This window comes from Anabrus simplex, chromosome 7 (assembly GCF_040414725.1).
Source record: "Anabrus simplex isolate iqAnaSimp1 chromosome 7, ASM4041472v1, whole genome shotgun sequence".
In the NCBI taxonomy this organism is placed as follows: domain Eukaryota; kingdom Metazoa; phylum Arthropoda; class Insecta; order Orthoptera; family Tettigoniidae; genus Anabrus; species Anabrus simplex.
In genome coordinates, this window is record NC_090271.1 from 91,035,111 (window position 1) to 91,059,026 (window position 23,916).

At 38.9% G+C, this 23,916-nt stretch overlaps 1 protein-coding gene across 4 annotated transcripts in view; it reads left to right on the top strand.

Annotated features, from left to right (window-relative positions):
- LOC136877281 (angio-associated migratory cell protein) overlaps positions 1-23,207 on the top strand; it is a 104,578-nt gene extending 81,371 nt beyond the window's left edge. For all 4 annotated transcript variants that reach the window (XM_067151199.2, XM_067151200.2, XM_067151201.2 and 1 more), the window contains exons 6-9: positions 7,159-7,358; positions 8,536-8,691; positions 15,335-15,510; positions 17,830-23,207. In XM_067151199.2, coding sequence (XP_067007300.2) covers positions 7,159-7,358; positions 8,536-8,691; positions 15,335-15,510; positions 17,830-17,914 — 617 coding nt within the window. In that variant the 3' untranslated portion in view covers positions 17,915-23,207. The remainder of the gene's footprint in view (positions 1-7,158; positions 7,359-8,535; positions 8,692-15,334; positions 15,511-17,829) is intronic.
- Positions 23,208-23,916: the final 709 nt, after the last annotated feature.

Here is a 23,916-nt window from a genome sequence, read left to right on the forward strand (position 1 = left end):
CAATCTGATTTTTATATTGACCATCAGGCGATGTCCATGTGTACATGTGCCGTATGTGATGCTTGAAGACTGTATTAGTTATAGTGAACCTGTTTTGAATTGCAAACTCAAGAAGCCTGTTCCCCCGTTCATTTCTTTCTCCAATTCCGTATCTTCCTATCGATGTTCTGACATGCTCATCATGTTGTGTTGAACCAATTTTGGCACTGAAGTCTCCCATAACAATAGTTATTTCTCTGCTTGGAAAAGCTGAAACAGTAGCATCAAGATCTTGATAGAAGCGGTCGATTATTTCATCAGATGCATCCGCTGTTGGGGCATAAACCTGAATGATATTGATTGAAAGTGGCTTGCATTTGAGACTTAGTGTTATAATGCGATCATTAACAGGTTTATATCCTTTCACTAGGTCATTCAGTTTGTCACTGATCACAATTGCGACCCCGTTACTGCTTTTTTCTTCATTTCCAGAAAAATAGACCCAATGATTACCACTCCTAAAATGGCCATTGTTTTTCCAGTGAGTTTCACTTAGCCCAGCCACTCCTATATTATACCTTTCCAGCTCTTGTATTATCAGGAGAAGTTTTCCTGAAGCTAAAAGTCCTCTCACATTCCAAGTACCCACATTCTGCTTTGTTCTTCCAGTCGCAAATTTCGCATATGCAGCCTGGTTGCCTACATGCACATGCCCAGTAGCACATTTTACACTTTGCAGCCTGGAACCGCAAAAGCGCCGGTTGTCAGCCGGGTCGCATGACGAATTAGATCCATTTAAAGCAGCTATCATGAAAGTGTTCATGGGAATAATAGTGTAGTGAGGTCCCTCTCTCTTCCACACCGTAGTACCACAACCGAAAAACCAGTCATTCTGATGACGCTTGAGGCTCCCCGCTCTTGACCCATCTCGAGCATGAATTGCTCTGTGCATCAAGTCGATACTGATGGCGCTGCTGCCCGACATCAGGTTTTCAGTGGATTCCAGTGGCATTTCCTCCACTGAGGGACCACCGCCCTTCCTCCCTCAAGGAGCTCATCCGCCCGAAGCCGTTGGCTCCCTGAGGGTGTCAGGTTATTTCTCGCCGCCTAACACTCGGCGTGGAGTCGCTGGCTGTTCTGTCTACTCTATACCGTCAAAAATACGTCCATTGTAATGGTGTCAACAGGTGTAGACTCTAGTTCCTTGGCAAAGTCAATAAGAGCATGCATAGTTCCCGTCTTTGTCATAGTTTCCATGGCATTGATGGCAGATAGAACAAAATGGCCGACACTTAGGGCAATGCAAATATAGTAAATAATTATATCGAGCGTCTCTCTTAGTAATGTTGTCTATGGATTGAGGGCAAAACAAGATGACTATCGCCTATGGCATAAAAACACAATAGACTTACGTTAAAAATCAATATCAAATGATCACTAATTCACTAGACAACACTCACACACAATAAATATATGCCATAGTGTCATAAATACTGCCAAGAAGCCGCTAACAAAGCACAGTTCCCTTTATATATAGATATTTTATGCTCTTACACCACACTAGATCTTGCATTTGGCAGCCATTATATTATGGTACTCAGTAGAGTAACAGTCTGTTCTTTTTCCCTCACAAAAATAAGTAAACATCAATGGATGCAATTTGCAGTCATTCTTATCATTACTACCATCAGTAGACAATGAGTAAAGTGTATTTTGAAGATTGTTTTCTATTTCGGGTACGTTCACTCAAACATGCTTCTCGCTATTACAGTTGTCTTTGTTCTGCCACTTCCATACTTTTTAGCAATATCTGAGTTGAGAAACAAGGCTTTGAGTAATGGTCTAGCATGGCCCACTGCAGATAAGGGAAGGTTATGTTCAACCAAAAAAAGTAAAATAACAAGCCTGTACTCTTCATTTCATATGGCATCGGCAGTTATCGTGTTCTCCATGTTTAACTGAAAAATCACAAAACATGTGGTTCATTGAAAATGTAGATGTTACTAGGCATGGAAACTCTTCTGTATACTGTTTTCAGTAATATTGAAATGCGCAAATCTTTTTTGTCCATCATCACAACTCTTCATTACTTTTACACGTAAACATCATCTTATTTTATTTAACACAGAAATAGTCTAGCACCATTCTACATCAGCATCACTTTGTAACACTTTGTGTATTGTAGCAAAAGCAGGCAACTCATTACTAAACCAGAGGTAATAGAACAAGAATTGAACACATATGCAGGGAATACGTTCGGCAAAGATGTTACACTCATGGTCAAAGGTTGTGAACAAATGACACCACCATCTCGTAAATTTTTTCATAAACTATCTTTCAATACTGAGTCTCCTATGCAACGTACCATACGAAAGTTAAGATTTTCATATTCATGGGGAAAATAGAAAATTTGAAAACAGCGCTTCGAATTACATTCCTCAGCCACGATACAGCTACCTATAGTGGCAAGTCGATGTTATGGAATTTCTTTTGTAGAATATATTTCCTATTACAACTAGAACACACAATTTCTTTGAGGCAGCCGGTGAAATTATTGCTTGTATTGGATTACCATAGCTTATTTCACTGTTTTATTCCTTCAGGATTGTTGCAGCCATATTGCATTCTTGGAGTGACGGCTGTTACCTTCAGAACTTCAGCCAATGGTGTTGCAATGTTAGCAAAGATGGAAAATGTTGTGTAGTTTTTACAGACATATAAACTAGGATTGGATTGGAGCGTCAATGGCTTTTGGAATGAATACATTTACCTCCTTCAAGTTATGGTACACAACTTAACATTTGGAGGTGATAAAATGAGTTAGGTCTATAGTGAAGTTTTAACTCATCAAATTCGTAAAATCTGTAATAATTGGTACCACTTCCATACTGCCATAGAATATTTGAGAAATCCGTAGAAAGTACAGAAAATCCATCGTAGTTGGCATCTCTGATTATTGTATATAGTAAAAGTTTTGTACATTTCCAAAGTCTCGCACCCAGATCCAAAATGCCATTCTTCTCCATAGCAACGCAAGGCCGCATACTGCCGTTTTAACGCGGGAAAAACTGGAGGAAATTCACTGGACACCTCTGGAACACCCTCCGTATATTCAAGACCTAGGAGGACAGCGGTTCGATGATGATGCAAGTGTAGAAGAATCCGTTTGCAACTGGCTCCGTACACGTCCCTCTTCTTTCTGTCAGGATGGCATCAAAAACTTGCCAATCTGATGACATCTCTATGTGTGTTTGTTTTGCTTTTGTTGATGCCCTAGAGGCAGTAGAGATGGGATCCCTCACTTAATCCAAGGGAAAAACCAACCCTGGAGGATAAATGGATTCAGAAGAAGTAAAAGTTTTGCAAAATACCGTATAATTTCCAGTCCTTTATGTTTCATGTACGAGGAATAATAGTGGAGATGTTTGCTATTATTTCACTTTTCAAAATGAGCATTTCCTATTAGAAATATGGTATGTAAATATGGGGCAGGGGGAGGGTATCTAAATGTTACTCTTGGGGTGGCGTGCACCATCTTGGAGTAAATTACTACGGAAGTAGCGTTTACTAAAGAAGTCCATACTACAGAAGTAAATTACTACGGGAGTTATTTACTCCGGAAGTAACGTCGGAGAGTTGAAGTACAATTTACTCTTTTAGTTACTACTACAGAAGTAGCGTTCGTTACTCGCGGAGTAGTGCTATGTTCGTGTATCTTCTTTAAAGAAATCCAAATAGATAAGGTTATGTGCGTTAGGAAACGGGGGGAAAACGTAAGCGAAAAAGATAAATGCTTGTTAATAGAGATAATGACGATCTATGCAAAGGATATAAGGTGTAAGAAACACAACATAAAGATGCTGGATAAGAAAGGAAATTCATGGAAAGTCGTGACGAAAGAATTCAATGCTTCGAGTGACGGAAAACGCAGTGAAAAGCAAGTTAAGATTCTGTAGAAGGACTTAAAAGCAAAGCAGAAAGTCATGGACACGCGGAAAAAGTTAAAACTGATGGCGGTTTCTTCATACAGATGGCCTACATCCACAGCGAAATTTTCCCATTTTCACACCAGGCAAATGCTGGGTCTGTAGGCCCTACCTTAAGGCCACGGTCGCTTCCCAATCCCTAGGCCTTTCCTGCCCTATCGTTGCCATAAGACCTATCTGTGCCGGTGCGACATTAAGCAAATTAAAAAAAAAAAAACCTCTTCCGATTTTTGAAAAGTTCACCGTTGTCACCGAGAGGGCAATAAATGGGAATATGCGCGCAGTCACAGTCAATTGCACCCACGACGTGTGGAAACCTGCCAACGTGAACAATATCCTTTTATTTTCCGAACGATCATCATTTGCAGGCGTACCTCCCTCTTAGCCTCAACTACTGCTTTAACTACGCGATGAAAGATACGGCTAGCAGTTGTGCGGTAAACGTTAATTAGATCACCGGCAACTGTACCGTACTGAAATGTTCCGGTACGAAACACTCGTAGGGCACACAGCAACTGTAATTTTAGAGATACAACAAAATTAAGACAAGAATTCAGCTGTAAGTGATCTCCAAGTAGATTTAGAAGGCAAGTAAAGGATTCCTTCCTAAGACCAAAAACGTTCCTGAAACTCGCCGTGTTCACATTACACGGCTATCGCCTTTCACGCACTGTAGGCCTACGCACTATTACATTTCCCATCGTTTACTGCGTCGAGATTGTCAATATAATCTAAGTAATCCATAAACACGTTTGAAACGTCTTTCCTCTCATATACGGCACGATATTATCATTAGTCAACAAGTCTAAACTTAGCTTACTCCATGCACGACGTGAGAGTAAATTCTAACCTATATTCGTACGTTATTTACTTCTTTAGTAATATACTACAAGATGGTGCTCTTCAACATTTTACTCTTGTAGTAATTTAGTCCAGGAGTATCTGAGAGGACTAAAATACTTCGGAAGTAATTTACTCTCGTATGGAAGTCGCCGAATGCTGACTTCAAGAGTACTTTACTACGGAAGTAGAACTTACTCTTGGTTGGTGCACGCCACCCTTGGACAGTCATACGAGGGTGGATCAAATATAAATGGGATTATTTTTTAATTCTTTGCATCAACTAAAAAGATACACATATAGAGATAACTTTTCTACATATTGTCCTCCCTGTAATACACACTTTCTCCATCGAATTGGTAAGTTTTTGTTGCCATGCTGATAGAAAGAAGAGGGACGTGTGCGGAGCCAGTTGCGCACAAACTCTTCTACACTTGCATCATCATTGAACCGCTGTTCTCCTAGGTCTTGTTCAAGTGTTCAAAATAAATGGTGGTCGCAGGGCAATAAATCTACTGTACAGAGGGTGTTCCAGAGACGTCCAGTGAATTTCCTCCAGATTTTCCCGCATTAAAGCGACAGTATGCAGCCTTGCATTGTCGTGGAGAAGAATGACATTTTGGATCGGTTGCCGGTGTCGCTTGTTGCAAAACCTAGCTATTGCTTCATCCAAAATGTGACAGTAATAGGCTGCATTAATTGCCCTTCATTTGTGAAGAAAATCCACCAGCAAAATGCCCGCGGAACCCAGAAAACTGTTGCGAGCACCTTTCCAGCAGATGGGCGTGTTTTTGCCTTGACCGGACCTGCTTCATCTCTTCGACGCCACTCCATGCTTGCTTGCTTGCTTGCTTTGTGTCTGGGATGTAATGATGCACCCAGATTTCATCACAAGTCACAGTACGGTGCGAGAAATCCTCTCCGTCCTCCTCGTAACAACGCAGGTGTCTCTGACAAACTTCTTGGTGTGAAGTTTTTTGTTCCTGGTTAAGGAAACGAGGAAGCCACCTGGCAGACAATTTTCTGAAATTGAGTTCATCTCGGATGATGGTTTGAACACTTCTGTAACTTATTCATATGGCTAAAATAATTTGCAACATTTTTATTCGGCGATCTTCACCAATAATGTCACGAATAACAACAACGTTGTCTGCAGTCTCCTTTCGTGAGGTTCATTTTCCACAGCTTCTCTTCTTGCCACAAATCTTTTAGCCCACTCATACACTCGTGTCTGTGAAAGTGTTTCTTCCCCAAACTGTGCGCGGAGCCGTCTCATAATTTCGGAAGGTTTGGTGCCCTCTTTTGCGAGAAATTTGATAATGATGTGTTGTGCAACAGACATGTGCATCTTTTGCTCGCTCATGACGTACTGAAGCAGCCAAGCTCTCCACCGACGTTTGCACGCACAAACCCCTTCTCCAGACACCCCCACCAACATTCTGGCAAAGCCCCACCTCAGTATTATTACTAACAGCAGCGGTACATTTAGGTTCCCCTTTATGTCCGATCTGCCTTCATATTAACCTTAAAAATAAAATTCAGGTGTTAATTTTATGAGGGGTTAAGTGAACCCATGAACATACAGGACCACCTTCTATGATGGTGGTATTATTGAGTGAAAATAAATTCAAAGTCTGCCAGCGAGAAGAAATTATAACAAGATGTTTGTTAAAATGCGTCCTTGAGTACACTATGTTCTTTACTGAGATATCATTCAGTTATAATGAGGACTTACTTTAACAGTCTGTAACAAGAATTTGTTACTAGAGAATTCACTACAATTATAAAATTTCCTGTCTTCATGAACACATAATAGACTTTCACTATATCTGTATGTTCATGCATTATCATATATCGCAAAGTTTCCAACCCTCTTCATAATTTTATATAAAGTATGTTCCATAATCTGAATGGAAGTATTCAAGGTTCAAATCCATGCGGTTAGGAGCTGTGAACTTGCATCCGGGAGATAGTGGGTTCGAACCCCACTGTCGGCAGCCCTGAAGATGGTTTTCCGTGTTTTCCCATTTTCACACCAGGCAAATGCTGGGGCTGTTCCTTAATTAAGGCCGCTTCCTTCCCATTCCTAGGCCTTTCCTATCCCTTCGTCGCCATAAAACCTATCTGTGTCGGTGCTACATAAAACAAATAACAAAAAAAAAAATCCTGGGAACAGGTGGTGGCTTAACTGATCTAAAATTTCTGTGGATAATAAGGAATTAAAGACATAAAAATTGCTTTTTATTTCAAAAGAATTAGTAAAATAGAATTATGGTATCACCACCAGAATAAAGTAATTGTTTGAATGAAATTTTCATAACTGACCCCCGTCTTGCTATTTTTTCTTTTTTAGGTAAGCGCTGTGTTGTCACATATAGGGATAGTTCAATAAAAGTATTTGATATGAAGAGCACGTCAGTGATACATCACATCAAACCTGTAGCACCAGCCATTGATGGATTTACATGTATAGATGCTCACAATGACAACATTGTGGTGATTGCTGGTACCTACAGTGGTCAAGCTGTGCTGATTACAACCCAGTCAGGAAAGGTAGGTACTAAAATTGGCCTTGCTCTTGGTCTCATCCACTGGTTGTAATCCAGCCATTTTCCTTGTAATCGGTTTGCCTCTATTCTCCACAAATGTCTTCTTCTTCTGCTTCTTCTTCTTGAACTTTTTCCCAACTTATTGGTGCAGCACTTGATAGTGACTTGGCCCAGTTTTATGGCTGAATGCCTTTCTCTTAATGCCAACCATATGTGGAGGGGTGTTTTCGATTGTGTGTTTTTACGATGGTTGGTAGTATGGTGTGTTGTATGTAGATGAAGTGAAGTGTTCGGGGACAAACGCAAACATCCAGTTCCCGAGCTAAAGAAATTAACCATACATGGTTGAAATCCTCAGCCAAGGAGCCGGACTTAGAACTCATCTGTAATATCATATCCTTCCTCGTCATCCAGGCAACATAGCCAGGCAACATATGTTAAAATCGGTATGCTGTAAGTTTGGGAGATAGCTCTCGTGCATTTCAATAATATTTGTTTATTCCATATTACATCCTAAAAGAGGACTAGAATTTTATTCCTCTTCCTTTCACCAGAAGTTGCCAATTGTAAATGTATGATAAAAAATTAGATAAATTGAAAGTATACATTTGAGTTAATTCCTTGTGAATGATGGTGTAAGTGGTTTCACATTAATGTTGAACCTCTAGATGTACTTACAACTATATCTGATATTAAATTAAGATTAATTTTCTACAGTAAAAGTATCCACTAGAAATTTTGGAATGATAGAGGCTTCCTCCTCAGAATGACGTGCACTTGTAGACCACTAAATATGTATCTCTCATACTTGAAAAAACAGAACATAAGAAAAATATTAATCAGTTATTGGGCGTCAGTTTCAAATTTGCCAAAGTTTGCAAACTATTGTGCCGGCCCCGTGGTGTGTGTGTGTGTGTGGGGGGTGGTCCTGAGCCCAGAGGCCCTGGGTTCAGTTCGAGGTCCACTCAGCCTATGTGATTTGTCGTGGCGACCACACAACACCATGTAATCTGCAGGCCTCCAGCTGAGCAGTGGCCATTTGGTAGGTCAAGGCCCTTCAGTGATGTTGTGCCATGGGGTTTGGGGTTTGTTAACTGGTGTGGTGTGTCTCATTTCTAGCGTTATTTCTTTGTTTTTCATTCTGTATTCAGTTGTACCATATATGTATTATTTCTGTTCAGGTTGTTGGTATGTTGAATTGCTCCCTTCCTTCAGGAGACTCCTCTGAAGAGGATACTTCTGTGGAGTCAGTGGCATTTTACAAGAGTGGAGATTTGTCTATTGCAGCCACTGGGTCGCTAGATGGAACATTCATTATATGGGATACTGTTCATCAGGTAAGAAACTAAAGTAACTATTATACCAAACTTATCTGAATGTTGTTGTTTGGGTCATTAGTCCATAGACTGCTTTGATGCAGCTCTCCATGTGACCCTATCCTGTGCTAACATTTTCATTTCTACATAACTACTACATCTACTGTAATCTGTTTATCATATTCATTCCTTGGCCTACCCCTGCCAGTTTTACTGCTGACACTTCCCTCAAAAATTAACTAAACAAGACTTGGATATCTTAAGATGTGCTCTATCAGTCTGTCTCTTCTTCTGGTCATTTGCCAAATCGTTCTCCTCTCGTTATTTTGTGATTTGATCTACCCATCTCACCTTCTGCATTCCTCTGTAACACCACATTTGAAAAGGTTCTATTCTCTTTCTTTCTAAGCTAGTTATTGTCCTTATTTCACTTCCATACAAATCCATGCTCCAGACGAAAGTCTTCAAAAATGTCGTTCTAATTCCTATATCAATGTTCGAAGTGAGCAAATTTCCTACCTTAAGAAAGGCCTTTCTTTGCTTGTGATAATCAATATTTTATATGTCCCCCTTACTTTTGCCATCATTAATTATTCTACTACCCAAGTAACAATATTCATCTACTTCCTTTAAGACTTTATTTCCTAATCTACTACCGTATTTTCTCGCATAATTAACGCACTTTTTTTTTGACGAAAAATAGGAATTCAGATATTTAAAAAATTATTTACAGTTCATTTACATTTAAAAGATGCATCAAATATAATATACAAGCAATTGGTTCAACTCATTTGGGGTTAATCATTTGGCGTAAAATTCCGGCATGAGATTTTTTCCGAAAAGTCAGATAGGGTACATCAGGTAAGTTGGACACGTGGGTTTGAAGTACCGACACTGGAAAATATTCTTCCCATTACGAGCTGAAAATATGACCTGAAGTGAAATAAACATGTACTAAAAAGTACAATTCATGTAAGTACATGATAATGACATACCGGCAAAAAAAGAAAACTATCCCAACACTAGAAGGGCTGGGCATCAAAGCAGGGACCCTTGATATATTTCCCCAAATCGTCCATATCCAATCTTGTATGAGTGACATGTCCATCCACCCTTTTTCTTGGATTCCTTGTGGAAATGTTACTTTAGGCATTGTTTTTCGTTTTAGAACAACATAAGGTGCAAGCTTTCTGCCATCACCTGTTACAGCAAGTATTGCAGTACATTGTTCTTTTTCGCTTCCGGTAGCCCGTACGATAACACTTGATGATCTTTCTTATTGATTGTTCAACTTTGTGGCATACGGAAACTGATTGGTGTCTGACCTGTGGTTCCTATTTGGGAGAGCAAATATTCCTTCAATTTGCGCTTCTCAATCATGAAGCGATAAAAATAAATTACTTTTTTGTTGAAATCATTCGGCATTTTGTGGCATAATGTCGAAGAGAAAGTCCATTTTTTCTTCATACGAAGCGTGTTTTTTAAGTAAGGTCCGTTTTGTTATAGACACTAGCAGTTCGCACGCATATCGCAATGAACGCATGTGTCTTGTACTGGGATGCCTCGGGAACAACTGTGCTCAGTTTCAGCTCTGTAGCTAACCTGTACAGTTCTGTTCTGTGCTTTGAAAATGTCTAAGAATATCAACTCGCCTGCCGCTTGTGAGGTTCGGTCAGTGATACGGTTTTTGTCAGCAAGGATCGTGTCTGCTGCAGAAATTCATCGACAGATTTGCGAAGTGTTCGGTGATACTGTTATGAGTGAAAGCAAAGTGCGTAAGTGTGTACGACAATTCAAAGATGGCCGTGACAACGTCCATGATGACGACCACTCTGGTCGCCCTTCTTTGATTACAGACAATTTGATGGCTTCAGTTGAAGCGAAGATTCATGAGAACAGGCGCTTCACAATAACAGGTCTCTCAAACGAATTTCCTGACATCTCGAGATCATTGCTTTACAACATTGTTTGTGAACACCTAAAGTTTAGGAAACTGTGCTCCCGTTGGGTCCTGAAACTCCTAACAGAGGACCACAAAAACCAAAGATTTGAATGTGCGATGAAGTTCTTGACTCGTTATGGCGAAGAAGGTGACGGCTTCTTGAGTCAGATCGTAACTGGAGACGAAACATAGGTTTCGCATATCACACCCGAATCGAAGCAACAGAGCATGGAATGGAGACACACACACTCGCCTGTAAAGGTGAAGGCCAAACAGACTCTGTCCCAGCGCAAAATCATGGCGTTGGTGTTTTGGGATAGGCATGGTGTTTTGTTGGTCGACTTCATGCAACGAGGAACCACTATCAATGCAGAAGCATACTGCCAAACCCTGGAAAAGCTACGCAGAGCTATTCAAAACAAAAGACGCGGCATGCTGACAAAGGGACTTGCCCTTCTCCATGACAATGCAAGACCTCACACTGCAGGTCAGACCTGCGATTTATTGGACAGTTTTGGCTGGGAAGTTTTAGACCACCCACCCTACAGTCCTGATCTTGCGCCGAGCGATTACCATCTGTTCCTCCACCTCAAACATCACCTCAGTGGCAACCATTACAATGATGACGACGATGTGAAAACGGCAATGAACTCTTGGTTATCGGAGCAGGTGGCAAGTTTCTATGAAGAGGGTATATTAAAATTGGTTACGAGGTATGATAATTGTTTGAACAAACTTGGCAACTATGTTGAAAAATAGAGTGAAGTATGTACTTTCTGCAAATAATTTTAGCTTTTTTGAAATAACCTTTCGTTGTGTACTTATTTTCAAACAGACCTTACTTAAAAAACGCCTCGTAAAATTAATCATCAAGCCTCGGCTAACCTTCAGATCCGAGACAGCAGCTATTTCTCGTCCTTTAAAATACAGCATTTCGTGAGAAACGGCATATCCAATGTTGCGTAACGAAATCATATTTAAGTAGATCCTCCCCTACTTTCGGAAACTTGCCGCGAGAAAATGCTTTGCGTGACTTGTTGGTCGCTTAAAATGCACTTCTCAGTTACCGCGGTAGCGCATGTTGCATTCGGACACTGAATACTTGTGGCCCACTGCCCTATTCCCGTATGTTTCGGTGTAACTGATCACAGATATTGATTCCCATACGGAACCTGAAATATTTGTCCCGGATGAGTAAATTTATAATACCAATATAAATGGTCCATTATTGGACATCATAAATTTTCCAGCTAACTCATTCCTGGTTGCCAGCGCTTCGCTCCACTGTGCTAAGTCGGGCTCATCAGTTGGCAAATAGCACACCCACCAAGACGCATGGCTAGTGCATACCGTGTAGGCCACTGCGCAGGCTATTTGGAGCCACCGGCAGTGCCAATGCACTATGAGAGACTTTGTTTCATTGCCAAAAATTGATGCCTGCCTGACCATCAGATGATACAGATGTTGATTTCCATACGGAACCTGAAATGTTTGTCCTGGATGAGTAAATTTATAATACCAATATAAATGGTCCATTATTGGACATAATAAATTTTCCAGCTAACTCATTCCTGGTTGCCAGTGCTTCACCCCAGTGTGCTAAGTCGGGCTCATCAGTTGGCAAATAGCACACCCACCAAGACGCATGGCTAACGTACTTCACTTATACCAACTACATTTAACTTTAGTCTATCCATCTCCTTTTCAGATTCTCTAACCTACCACAACGATTCAAACTTCTAACATTCCACGCTCTGACTCGTAGAATGTCAGTATCCATCTTCCTGATGATTGCCCCCTCTCGTGTAGTCGCTCCCAGAGATCCGAATGGGGGACTATTTTACTTCCGGAATATTTTATCCGGGAGGAAGCCATCATCAGTACATCATTCATACAGAGAGAGCTGCATGTCCTTGGGAGTTAGTTACGGCTGTAGTTTCCCATTGCTTTCAGCCGTGTAGCAGTATCAACACAGCTAAGCCATGTTGAGTATCAGGCCATATCAGTCAATCATCTAGACTGCCGCCCATGTAACTTCCAAAAGGCATTTACCCCCCTTTCGATGAACCATTCGTTAGTCTGGTCTCTCGACAGTTACCCATCCGATATGGTTGCACCTGCGGCTCGGCTATCTGCTTCATTGGGTCACGCAATCCTCCCCACCACAGCAAGGTCTCATGGTTCACAGGGGAGGAGACTCAGATAGAATACCAATATCATGGGCAAATCTCAGAGTTTTGATTTCCTTTATCTCTTATTTTATGTAAATATTGAAAAGGAGAGGAGACAAACTGCAGCGTTGCCTCACTCCTTTCTGGATTTTTTCTGCTATCTCATAGCCTTTGATTTTTATCACTGTAGACTGATTTTTGTACAGATTGCAAATAATTCTTCTTTCTCGGTATGTGATGCCAATCACCTTCAGAATCTCAAATAACTTGGTCCAATCAGCAATATAGAATATCTTTTCTAGGTCTACAGATGTCATGTCCATGAACTTGTCTTTTTTAATTCGATTCTCTTAAGATCAGCTATCAAATTAGGAATGCTTCACGCATTATTTTATTTCTTCTGTAGCCAAACTGATCTTCTCCCAACTCAGCTTCAACTTGTCTTCCATTCTTCTGTAAATAATATGTGTTAAAATTTTGCAAGCGTGAGATACTAAACTAATAGTGCTTTAGTTTTCACACTTGTCAGTACTTGACTTCTTGTGAATAGATATAACCGCATTGTCTAAAATCGTATGACACTTCTCCTATATTATATATCTTACACACTAATGGAATAAACTTTCCATGCAGTTTCATATATGGATTTTAAGGAATTGAATTCTTAAACATATCACTCAAATATTGTTCAGGTTATGGTTAGGCATGTTATAATTACGTCGTGTGTTTTGTGTTATATGGTCTTCGAAACATATTATGTTGGTAAGTCATATGTGAAGTGTTGAATTTATAATTGGTGCTTGACATATATATAGATATTTGTTGGTCTTCGTTTGAACAATATGTTGAGCATGGTAATGTGTTGATGAATGCTGGTGTCGATAGAAATGATGGTTACTTTATGTTGGTAATGACTTGTTCTTCGAGATATATCAAAGGTATATATTTGTTCTTGAATTTATGATATGTTTTAGTTAATCGTGAATAGTTGATATTCCTAATTTGAATCCCTGTTTTACATGACACGTATTTTGACACGTGTATGCATCATATTGGAAGGAGTTATTCCATATGTTACATTCATGTTCCACTCGATAGAGGCCACACGTATGTGCATTCTTAATTTCCATGCATGCCAAATAGTATATTGACGGAATGGAGGTCATGATTATCATCTATAAGCTACCATCAATCCAACTATAGGGTCATTTATTTATTAATCCCATATCCTTATGTAGATGACACACTATTTGATCGTCACCGTTAAATATGAACTATAATAGTTTATATTGAGATGAGGTTTGAATGGCACCATCATTAGTTAATGACTTAGCGCATATAACTACGAGGACATCTGCTATTTATTTAATTATAGCTTAATTGTATTCATTTATGAATTAAGTCGTACTATGATTATGAGATATGTTTGTTGTGTTATTTATTTCATTCGTTGAACATGATTTTATTTTCTTGTTCTTATCTCATGTGGTTTTCATTATCATAACATTTAATTGTTTCATTAGGGAGATAGATCCTCACAGATATGTGCACGTATTATTGTGTGTTAGGTCTTCATGGGTATGGACGTTGTCAGGGCGAATGTTTATTTAGAATAGGCTAGATTAGATTCAGTTTCGTATGATTTTCACTGTGTGAAGAATATTATTAGATAGGATCTTGTCAAGGAAGCAAATCTGAATAACGAAAATTTATGCGATTTATTTTATTTGATAAATAAGATGCCATCTTCAGCCAAATAAAAATTAAACAGACCATGTGATAACTAAAACATATGTATAACAGACAGTGTTGCATTGAAAGAATAGTTACCACCACCATACGTGGATCTGTACAAATCCTGAAATCTCACCTGTTCGGACCTCCATAATCTAAGAAATCCTTATTATCACTATATTTCTATGTGATAAAAACTTTCTCTATCCTGATATGCTTTACTTTGTCCATTGTGGCAACCCGTAATTGCGGGAAGTCGTTGATTCGTTCAATAAATATATATAACATTAAATTACATATAATAACAAATAACACTCAGCTATTATTTTTATAGTAGTTAGTAAAATCACTTTTATTATCACCTATCCAAGACGCTGGCAGCTAGTGTGCTGTTGAGACATCCCTGCAAACTTCCTTTGTAGAACAAAGCACTGATGGTACATTAGGAAAGATATATTATGTAAATGCCTGCCTTTGGCTTTTACATGAAAAATTAAGTTCCCGGTGAGGAATGTAATTTAATTCCATCAATTGCAAGTATTCAAGCATTCAAGTTCTTTAGAACGTTTCAGTCATGACAATACAAGCGTTTCACTTCATTGTGTCAGCGGGCTATTAGTTAGATTACCATATCTTCCCAGGGCACTGGCATTTACAGCAGCCACCTCTTTTGTCCAATTTTCATCTTATCCTAAGAATTTTTAAGGATGACCCTATTATGAAGCTGGGGAGAAGATACAAGTTTTTTATTTATTTTTTTGTAAATTTGAGTAGTGTATTTTTACCCATGTAATAATTGTTGTGATGTTTATTGTAGAGTATTCGACATGCCATGAAACTTGACTTTGGAATAGTGAAGCTCCAGTGGCATAAAAAGAAGCCTCTGGTATTTGTAGCTGGCTTGAAGGGAAGGATTGAAGTCTATGATGGCCTTAGTGGAACTCTGAAGTGGAAACTAACTGGTCACTCTGAGGACATACTAGATTTCTGCATGTAAGTTTGCTTTATAAATATCACATTCATTCTCTTGTTGTCTGCACACTTTTTTTAAAATATGAAAATTGGCATAGTGATGAACTCCCTTCTAATAATTATGAGGTCTTGGATTCGAATCCTGCATATGTATTATTTTTGCCTCAAGAGTGAAATAAAGGAGGGAAATATATTTTTATTAAACTAGTTTCTTCTATTTTGAAAGCCTATCTCATCGTTGCAATCAGTTAGTTAGTGTTCCTCTGTTCCCATCTTAGAAGATTCAACCACAACTGAAATCATCAGTGCCATTTAAGAATATTTAAAATGTGACAACTCTGTGTACACCTTGAAAGACTAGAGAGTTCATATTCACAGAACATGTTCATTAGTATGTTCTACAGAAACGATTAGAATTTCGGTCACCTAGGTTCAACATATGTCCTGTTGCCTAGTAGGCACTGGGTCCTTCATGGGCACTGATAACTTGTTCCATGCGTGATGGCATCCATGCGTATAAGGCGCGAATGGCATCCTGGGGCATAGCATCCATGCTGCATTCACCTGGTTCCACAGTTCATCTTTGGTGGTTGGCATTGGGTGACAGTGCCGTTCCCATTGTTTCACCATATCCCACACATTTTCGATTGGTGACAAGTCCGATGATCGGGCGGACCAGGGCAACAGTCTGACATCCTATGACAACAAGAAGGCACGTGTTCATGCAGCAACATGTCGCGCATTGTCCTGCAGAAATATGGCATTTGGGGTGTCATGCAGAAAGGTTCTGGCTATGGGTCGTAGGATGTCATTCACGTAGGTCAAACTGGTCACAGTGCCCTGGGCACGCACCAACTGTGATTTGTGTTTGTACCCAATAGCACCCCACACCATAAGGCCTTGAGTTGGCATTGTGTGTCTTGTGTGAATGCAGTCAGTGTGATGCCTCTCCCCCTGTCTGTGGCGAACCGAAGTGCGGCCATCATTTTCAAACAAACAGAACCTGGATTCGTCCAAAAACACTGTCTGCTGCCATTCCTGTCCCCAGTGACATCGTTCCATACACCATGCAGTCTAGCATGTTTATGCACATTAGTCAATGATAGGTAGAGAAGTGGATGACACACCGGTAACCCAGAATGTAATAAACGGCGACGGACTGTCACTTCTGATAGTGCGCGATGTGTTAAACTGTTCCACTGTTGCGCCAGAGCCAAGGAGGATGCAGATCTCTCCTGCAATACCATTCGGATGAGGTGTCGATCTTCTCGGGGGGGGGGGGGGGGGGGTTCTGGGTGGTGCGACCAGACCCATCTTGTCGTGTTCTACGGCTTTCTGTGAACCATTCTGTATACACCCATTGCACTGCCGACACACTTCTGAAGACTTGATATTCCGAATGTGAAAATGAACAAACTAAGTGTATTTCGTAAGATACTAAGTGACTTTTTTCTCTGATTCTTGATTTTTAAGGTTATTGCAACACGTTTTTAATAACACTGAGCGTTCCACATTGTAATATAGGTATTAATTGAACTTTCCATGAAAAAAGAATTAATTTTTGGCATGTGCTTTCCTTAAAAGATTAGTAAACAATGGGTTAAAGAACTTACGGGGGACCAAATTTCAGCACCCTGACGTCTCTTAAGCATTAAGCAATTGAAGGGATTTTAAACAAAGAATGTTATTACTTATTAGTTATTACTAGTTTTAAATGGTGTTCCCTTTGTTTATGTTGCTGCAATTTAAGTGAACTTACTTTGTTTCTTACCAAGTGAGTTGGCCGTATGATTAGGGACACGCAGCTGTGTGCTTGCATTTGAGAGATAGTGGGTTCGAGCCCCACTGTCAGCAGCCCTGAAGATGGATTTCTATGGTTTCCCATTTTCACACCAGTCAAATGCTAGAGCTGCCCCTTAATTAAGGCCATGGCTGCTTCCTACCCACTCCTAGTCCTTTCCTATTCCATCATCGCCATGGGACTTACCTGTGTCGGTATGACATAAAACAACTTGTAAAAGAAACACAAGTACTTTGTTTCTTCACCAACAAAGCCAAGTTTCTCTGATGTTAGATTTCTGGCTTTCTGAGCCTTAAGTTGTGGGTTCAATCCTGGTTCAGTCCGATGGAATTTGAAGGTGTGTAAATATGTCTGCCTCGTGTTGGTAGATTTACTGGCACTTAGAAGAACTCCTGTGGGATAAAATTCTGATGCCTTGTTGTTTCCAAAAAACATAAAAGTACAGTAGTTGGTTAAGACATAAAACAAACAAAAAAGAATATTATTATTTTCTCCATTTCTGTGAAGTGCAATCGTGTAATGCTTTTCTTTGTTTCCAGGAACAACAGCACCTTGGTGAGCGGATCAGATGACATGTCAGCCAGAGTGTTCTCTCTGCTTCCTCTAACTATGAATGTTGTATAGTTAGTGAAGGAATAAACTTTTAGAACTACTGTTATTAAGTTAGACAAAGAATTCTGGACCAATTTCATTCTATCACATCTTGTGAATTCATCTACAAGGATTTGGTGCTAAGTGGAGAGTTTCTGATAAGACTAAAATATGAGTCTTGGTCTCATATACATAGTATGTGTATTCTGTGTTAGTCCATCCACGTGAAAGTACAGACGTTTCAACTTAATGAACTGTACTCGTACTCATCATCAGATATTTCATACTGGTGAAGTAATCATGTTGAAACATCTTGGGTACATTTGGTAAAATACTTACCATATTTACTTTCATGTAAGATTATTTTTCCTCTCTCTTTCAATCTGTAACACCAAAAAATTTCAGTTGGATATTGTGTGGTTGTAGGTTTTTATTTTTGGCAGTTGTGAATAGAAACTTCAGATAATTGGGAGTAAACAACAGTCTTGAGAATACAATACATGTACACTTGTTTTCAGTTGCATAAATGTACATTATTTACTGTATGGGATAACTGTGCTGCATATCATCGCTGAAGAAACAAACTAATGTGAAAAATAAGTGTAGAGAATGGCTACAAATTTAAAAAAGGTGGAAAATGTGAAACACAAAATGAAATGCTTAAATAAACAAATAGAACATTAAAATAGCTCACATTGGGCTGAGTGGCTCAGGCGGTTGAGGTGCTGGTATTCTGACCCCAACTTAGCAGGTTTGATCCTGACTCACTCAGGTGGTATTTGAAGGTACTGCGATACATCAGCCTCGTGACAGTAGATTTACTGGCACGTAAAAGACCTCCTGCGGGACAAAATTCCGGCACCTTAGCGTCTTCATAAACAATCAAAATAATTAATGGGACGTAAAAACAATAACATTATTATTATTGTTATTAAAATAGCTTACTGAGCTCTCATAATTTTTATCCTTTTTTGTGTATTTCTGTCCTTGTTCCTGGTTTTGTCGTTGAATTTATGTGTTCTTTCTTCATTCATTGACTAGTATTCATATAAAATGGGGGGAAAATGTTGGTATGTAAAAGACGCATATGTATTTATTTAATTTGTCTTGGCAGAATGCCAGTGTTTTTTTCCCATCCCTCAAACATCAATCTTTGTCTTAGGTGGAATTGTATCCACAGTGATCTAGAGTATACATGCTTTTTGCACTTACACATTAAAACAGTAGGGTGTTTTTTTTTTTTTTTTTTTTTTTTTTTTTTTTTTTTTTTCTTTTACTAACACACTGAAAGTGTTTGGCTATGCAAGAAGGGAAAGGGCTAGGATTGGGAAGGTAGTGGCCATAGCCTCAATTAAGATACAGCCCCAGCATTTGCTTGGTGTGAAAATGAGAAACCACGGAAAACCATCTTCAGGCCGGCTGACGGTGGGATTCAAACCCGCCATCTGAATTCAAGCTCACAGCTATCTGACCCCAACCACATGGCCAACTTGCTTGGTACTCGTTTTTTCTTCTTTTATTTATTGTTGCTTGGCATTTCCAGAAAGTTTCTCACTCTGAATTACGGATAAATAGTCTCTCTTCAACTTTGTCATAATGAGATAACTGATCAGAATTCCTGCGCAAACATACATCATATTTGTAGGGTAACAGTTGCCCTAAAATCCGCAAGTTGGCAATATCGGGTGCACAGTTATGTTTCTTCAATGACAGTACAGTAATTTGATATGCAGGTCAGCTTCCAAAATACAGTAAATATTATGCAGAGCTGCAGATATGAATTAAAAGAAAAATTGTAATTGTTAGGTGACAAACTTACAAATTGAATTTCAGGTTATTTGTCATGTTTCGTTGGCTGTTATACCTGTTGTCATAGTTGCTGCAACCTTTCCTTTGATATTCTATATGGTAAGAATAGTTGATTTTCCAATTGGCACTGTCCAACACACGTGAAATTTCAGATTTCCTAAGCTTTGCTAAATAATTTGCAGTTACGGGGTTGAAAAGGTTGAAGCTCTTAATAACATACAATTAGGAGGCTTACTGCCATCCTAGTAACTGTAATTCTGTGGAACCTGATTAAAAGTGTTTTTATGCAGATTGAAGAAATATAATAAATGAAGAAAGCAGTCTAAATGAAATTGGAAAGATACTGTAATTTTAAGGTTAGGGTTGAAAAGAAAAATAATTGTGGGAAGTAGCTAGTAATAATATGCATATGATGATTATTACTGAAGGGTGAAGAAAACCCACATGTTTAAAAACACCATCAATGTAAAAGTTACGAAACATGTGTAAAATCATGACCGTCATTTGCATACAAGAAACATCTTCAAAATGAAGTGCTGTTACTTTTGTTTCAAATTATATAAAACAGTATCTAGTTTTGTAAAATAATCATTCAATTAACCTACTGGCGCAGTGGCATTGACTTTTACCTGAGGTAAACAAATTTTAAAAATGTGAACTTGTGTCCTCGTCCTGAGGTGGTGCAGCTCTTTACAGGCACACCACCAATGGAGGTGAGCTGCATGTATCATTTTGACCACATACCAGCCCTCCTACCATTCTTAATTTTTTGCCAGTACCGGAAATTGAACCCAAGCCCCCAAGGATGGCAGCTAATAGCGCTAACCATTATGCTATGAAGGGCTGTAGTGCTAGTGCCATAAGAATTGTTTGGCCTCAGCTGCCATGTGCATGCCTTTTAATGCTATCTAGGCTGCTTCTGCTTCAGTTTCAATGTTCTTTTTTACCCTATTGAATGGCAGAGTAAATCAGATCTCTTGTAGATGATCTACAGCAAAATTTTATTTAATTTTGTTAACATATGTGTCATCAGAGATCTTTTACATTTGTTATATAATTTTTTAGAAGAATTTGTTTGTAGTGGTCCACCTGTTCAATACAGTGTTGGTACAAGCCACTTAAAACTACACTCATAAAACTAGGGCATGTTCAACCCCTTTCTTTTTGTCATCTTCAGCTAGTATACATAAAAATGAAGACATTTGAAAATTCCAAATTCCCTAAGTAAAATACACTAGAGTCCCGTTAATCCGAACCCCGTTAATCTGAAAGTCCGGTTAATCCGAACTGAAATATTTTTTTAAATGTTCTTATTGAAATGAAAGAACATATTACAGAATGAAGATTTACTTGCATTTTATTAGTCATGTTTTACTAGAATCATTTAACGGAAACATAATTACTCATCATAAACCATCAATCACTGGTCGTTTATCTTTACAAAGTCTCTTTGTTTCTTTTGCCGTAGTGATTGGAACCTACTCAAAGATGCATTGTTAAACCAGCGTCTCATAAACACATCAGTAACCGCTAAAGAATGGACATTTCAAATTACACTATGTACTGTACTGTATTGTAGAAACTATTTTCCTCAGACGGTTGAAGCGCTGACCTTCTGACCCCAACTTGGCAGGTTCGATCCTAGCTCAGTCCGGTGGTATTTGAAGGTGCTGAAATACGTCAGCCTCGTGTAAGTAGATTTACTGGCACGTAAAAGAGCTCCTGCGGGATAAAAATCCGGCACCTAGGCGTCTCCAGAAACAGTAAAAGTAGTTAGCGGGATGTAAAAACAATAAGATTATTATTAGAAAATATTTTCCGGTTAATCTGAACAGACTCCGGTCCCGATTAGTTCGGATTAACGAGACTCTAATGTATATGGACTAATAAATATGATTAATACAAAGGTTTGTGTTGACACATCTTTTACATTCCGATATTGTATGGTGTGGAGTGTCAAATGGACTTGTTTCTGCCCATCACAAATCTGACTACCTCTGCTTGGTTTGAACCCATGATCTTGAGATCCAAAGGCTAATTCACAGCGGGAGCTCTTTTCTGAGATCAAGTTTAAAACCACCACCAAAACCACCACCATCATGAAGAAACGTGACACATGAGGTCTCACTGGGTCCATTGCCTCCACTGCCACCAAGAGCCAGTTCGCCAGGAAGGCTTGTGTCAGTATATCTTCTGGCAGATGAATGAACTCATACAGGACAAAATTCCAGCACCTTTGCATCTCCAGATATCGTCAAAGTATTAAAGAAATAAAGAAATATTATTATTTCTGGATAAAAGCCATTTTATGTTAATGAGTCTAACAAAAAAAATCTTTAGTAGAATGAAAAAACAAACAACATTATTATTATTAAGTAGTAGTTCTAATATAACTTCAAATAATAGAAACTAGGTGACACAAACACAATTTTCGTTTCCACCTGCTTGACAAAAAATATTTTACTCATGGTTGTTGTTTAAGGTGGACATTCATTTGTACATAGTTCATGCTTCTCTCAGTAAAGAGACATGTTTCCTCATTCATAATTTGCATAGCTTTCATGTTTCCCCTATTCTAAAATGCACGATGAACAGTAAATTTGGAAGCTCTCTGCTCAGTCTTTGCCATAAATCGAGAGCAAGCTGTCACTCTTCATTGACACCTCAGTCCATACTAAGTGCTGTACATTACAAATCTCAGCAGTTGGTTGTGAAAGAGGGAGATTATCATGAATCCATATTTAATGACTGGGTCTTAAAAATATCTTACTTTAATCAGGAAAGTGTACTAAGTGGAAGCTTACCAGGTTTCACTGTGTTAAGAAAAGTTTTGTAAACAAGGCAACAGGCACATGAAGTGTGACAACTTAAAAATTGTCAGTTTTGAGTTATTTATATCATTCTCTTCCATTTTTCAAGCTCTCTCTGGTTGAGTACTGCAATAAGTCATATTGCTAATCAAAACTAAACTAAACTGAAAAAATTACTGTAGAAATGTCCACAATTGTTGTGTTAAACTTTTCAAAACTGCACCTTTCAAAATATAGTGGTTTTGAACAGGAACATTATATTATGTGTCACTTTTCTTCAGCGGTCCGGAAGGATAAAAGAATAAGAAGCAATCAAGAATGTCCGATTTTAATAGAGATATGTAAACTTTGGCTCATATAACTCAGAACTAGCTTTTTTTGTGATGTCTTACTTTTGAAACAGACGATCGATATATGTATACGCTTCCTTTAATTTATAGGAAATTTGCAGTTAAATTCATGTGTTTCTTTGAGAGTAAAACAGGCATTGAAAACAGACAGGCAAAATGCAAGCAGTTAATCGTGATGAATAACAAAAAAAAAAAAAAAAAAGAGAGAGAGGGAGAGAGTTTTGTTTCTTAGTATGAACCAGAAGAGGTAGTGCTGGGGACTTAATGTCACAAGATTGTCATTTCCAAACATTATCTGTATTTTATATGTTACTTCAGTGTGTGCAGAATAAAGTTATTTTTTGTTGTGTTTTTAAATAGGTTTACTGATTGGTTAGTATAATCTATTTAATTATAATATAATCTGGGCAAAAGTGGGAGGATATATCAGATCGAGCACGGTACAGATTGAAAATTTAACGACTTCAAGGGTTTCCATAAGGAACACAAGCGGAACAGTGGATAGACAGAGAAAAGAGAAAGATTACAGCAGTTCTTGACTGAAATAAAACCAGAAATTATTTCCACTTGCTTGACGGTTTCTAGTCCCTAAATTAATTTTTTTAAAATAAAACATATTTAATTACACTGAAAACATCATAAGTAGACCTAGAATTATAGGCCGGCCCCGTGGTGTAGGACTAGCGTGCCTGCCTCTTACCTGGAGGCTCCAGGTTCGATTCCCACCCAAGTCAGGGTTTTTTACCTGGACCTGAGGGCTGGTTCGAGGTCCACTCAGCCTATGTGATTAGAATTGAGGAGCTGTCTGACGGTGAGATAGCGGCCCCAGTCTAGAAAGTCAAGAATAATAGCCAAAAGGATTCATTGTGCTGACCACGCGACACCTCGCAATCTGCAGGCCTTCAGGCTGAGCCGCGGCGTTTGGTAGGCCAAGGCCCTTCAAGGGCTGTAGTGCCATGGGGTTGGCTAGTTAGAATTATAAGTAAATGCCTATATAGTTCCTATAAGGGCTAGTGGAAATAAGAACATATGTTCTTGAATCATGACAAATAAAGGCTACTGGAAG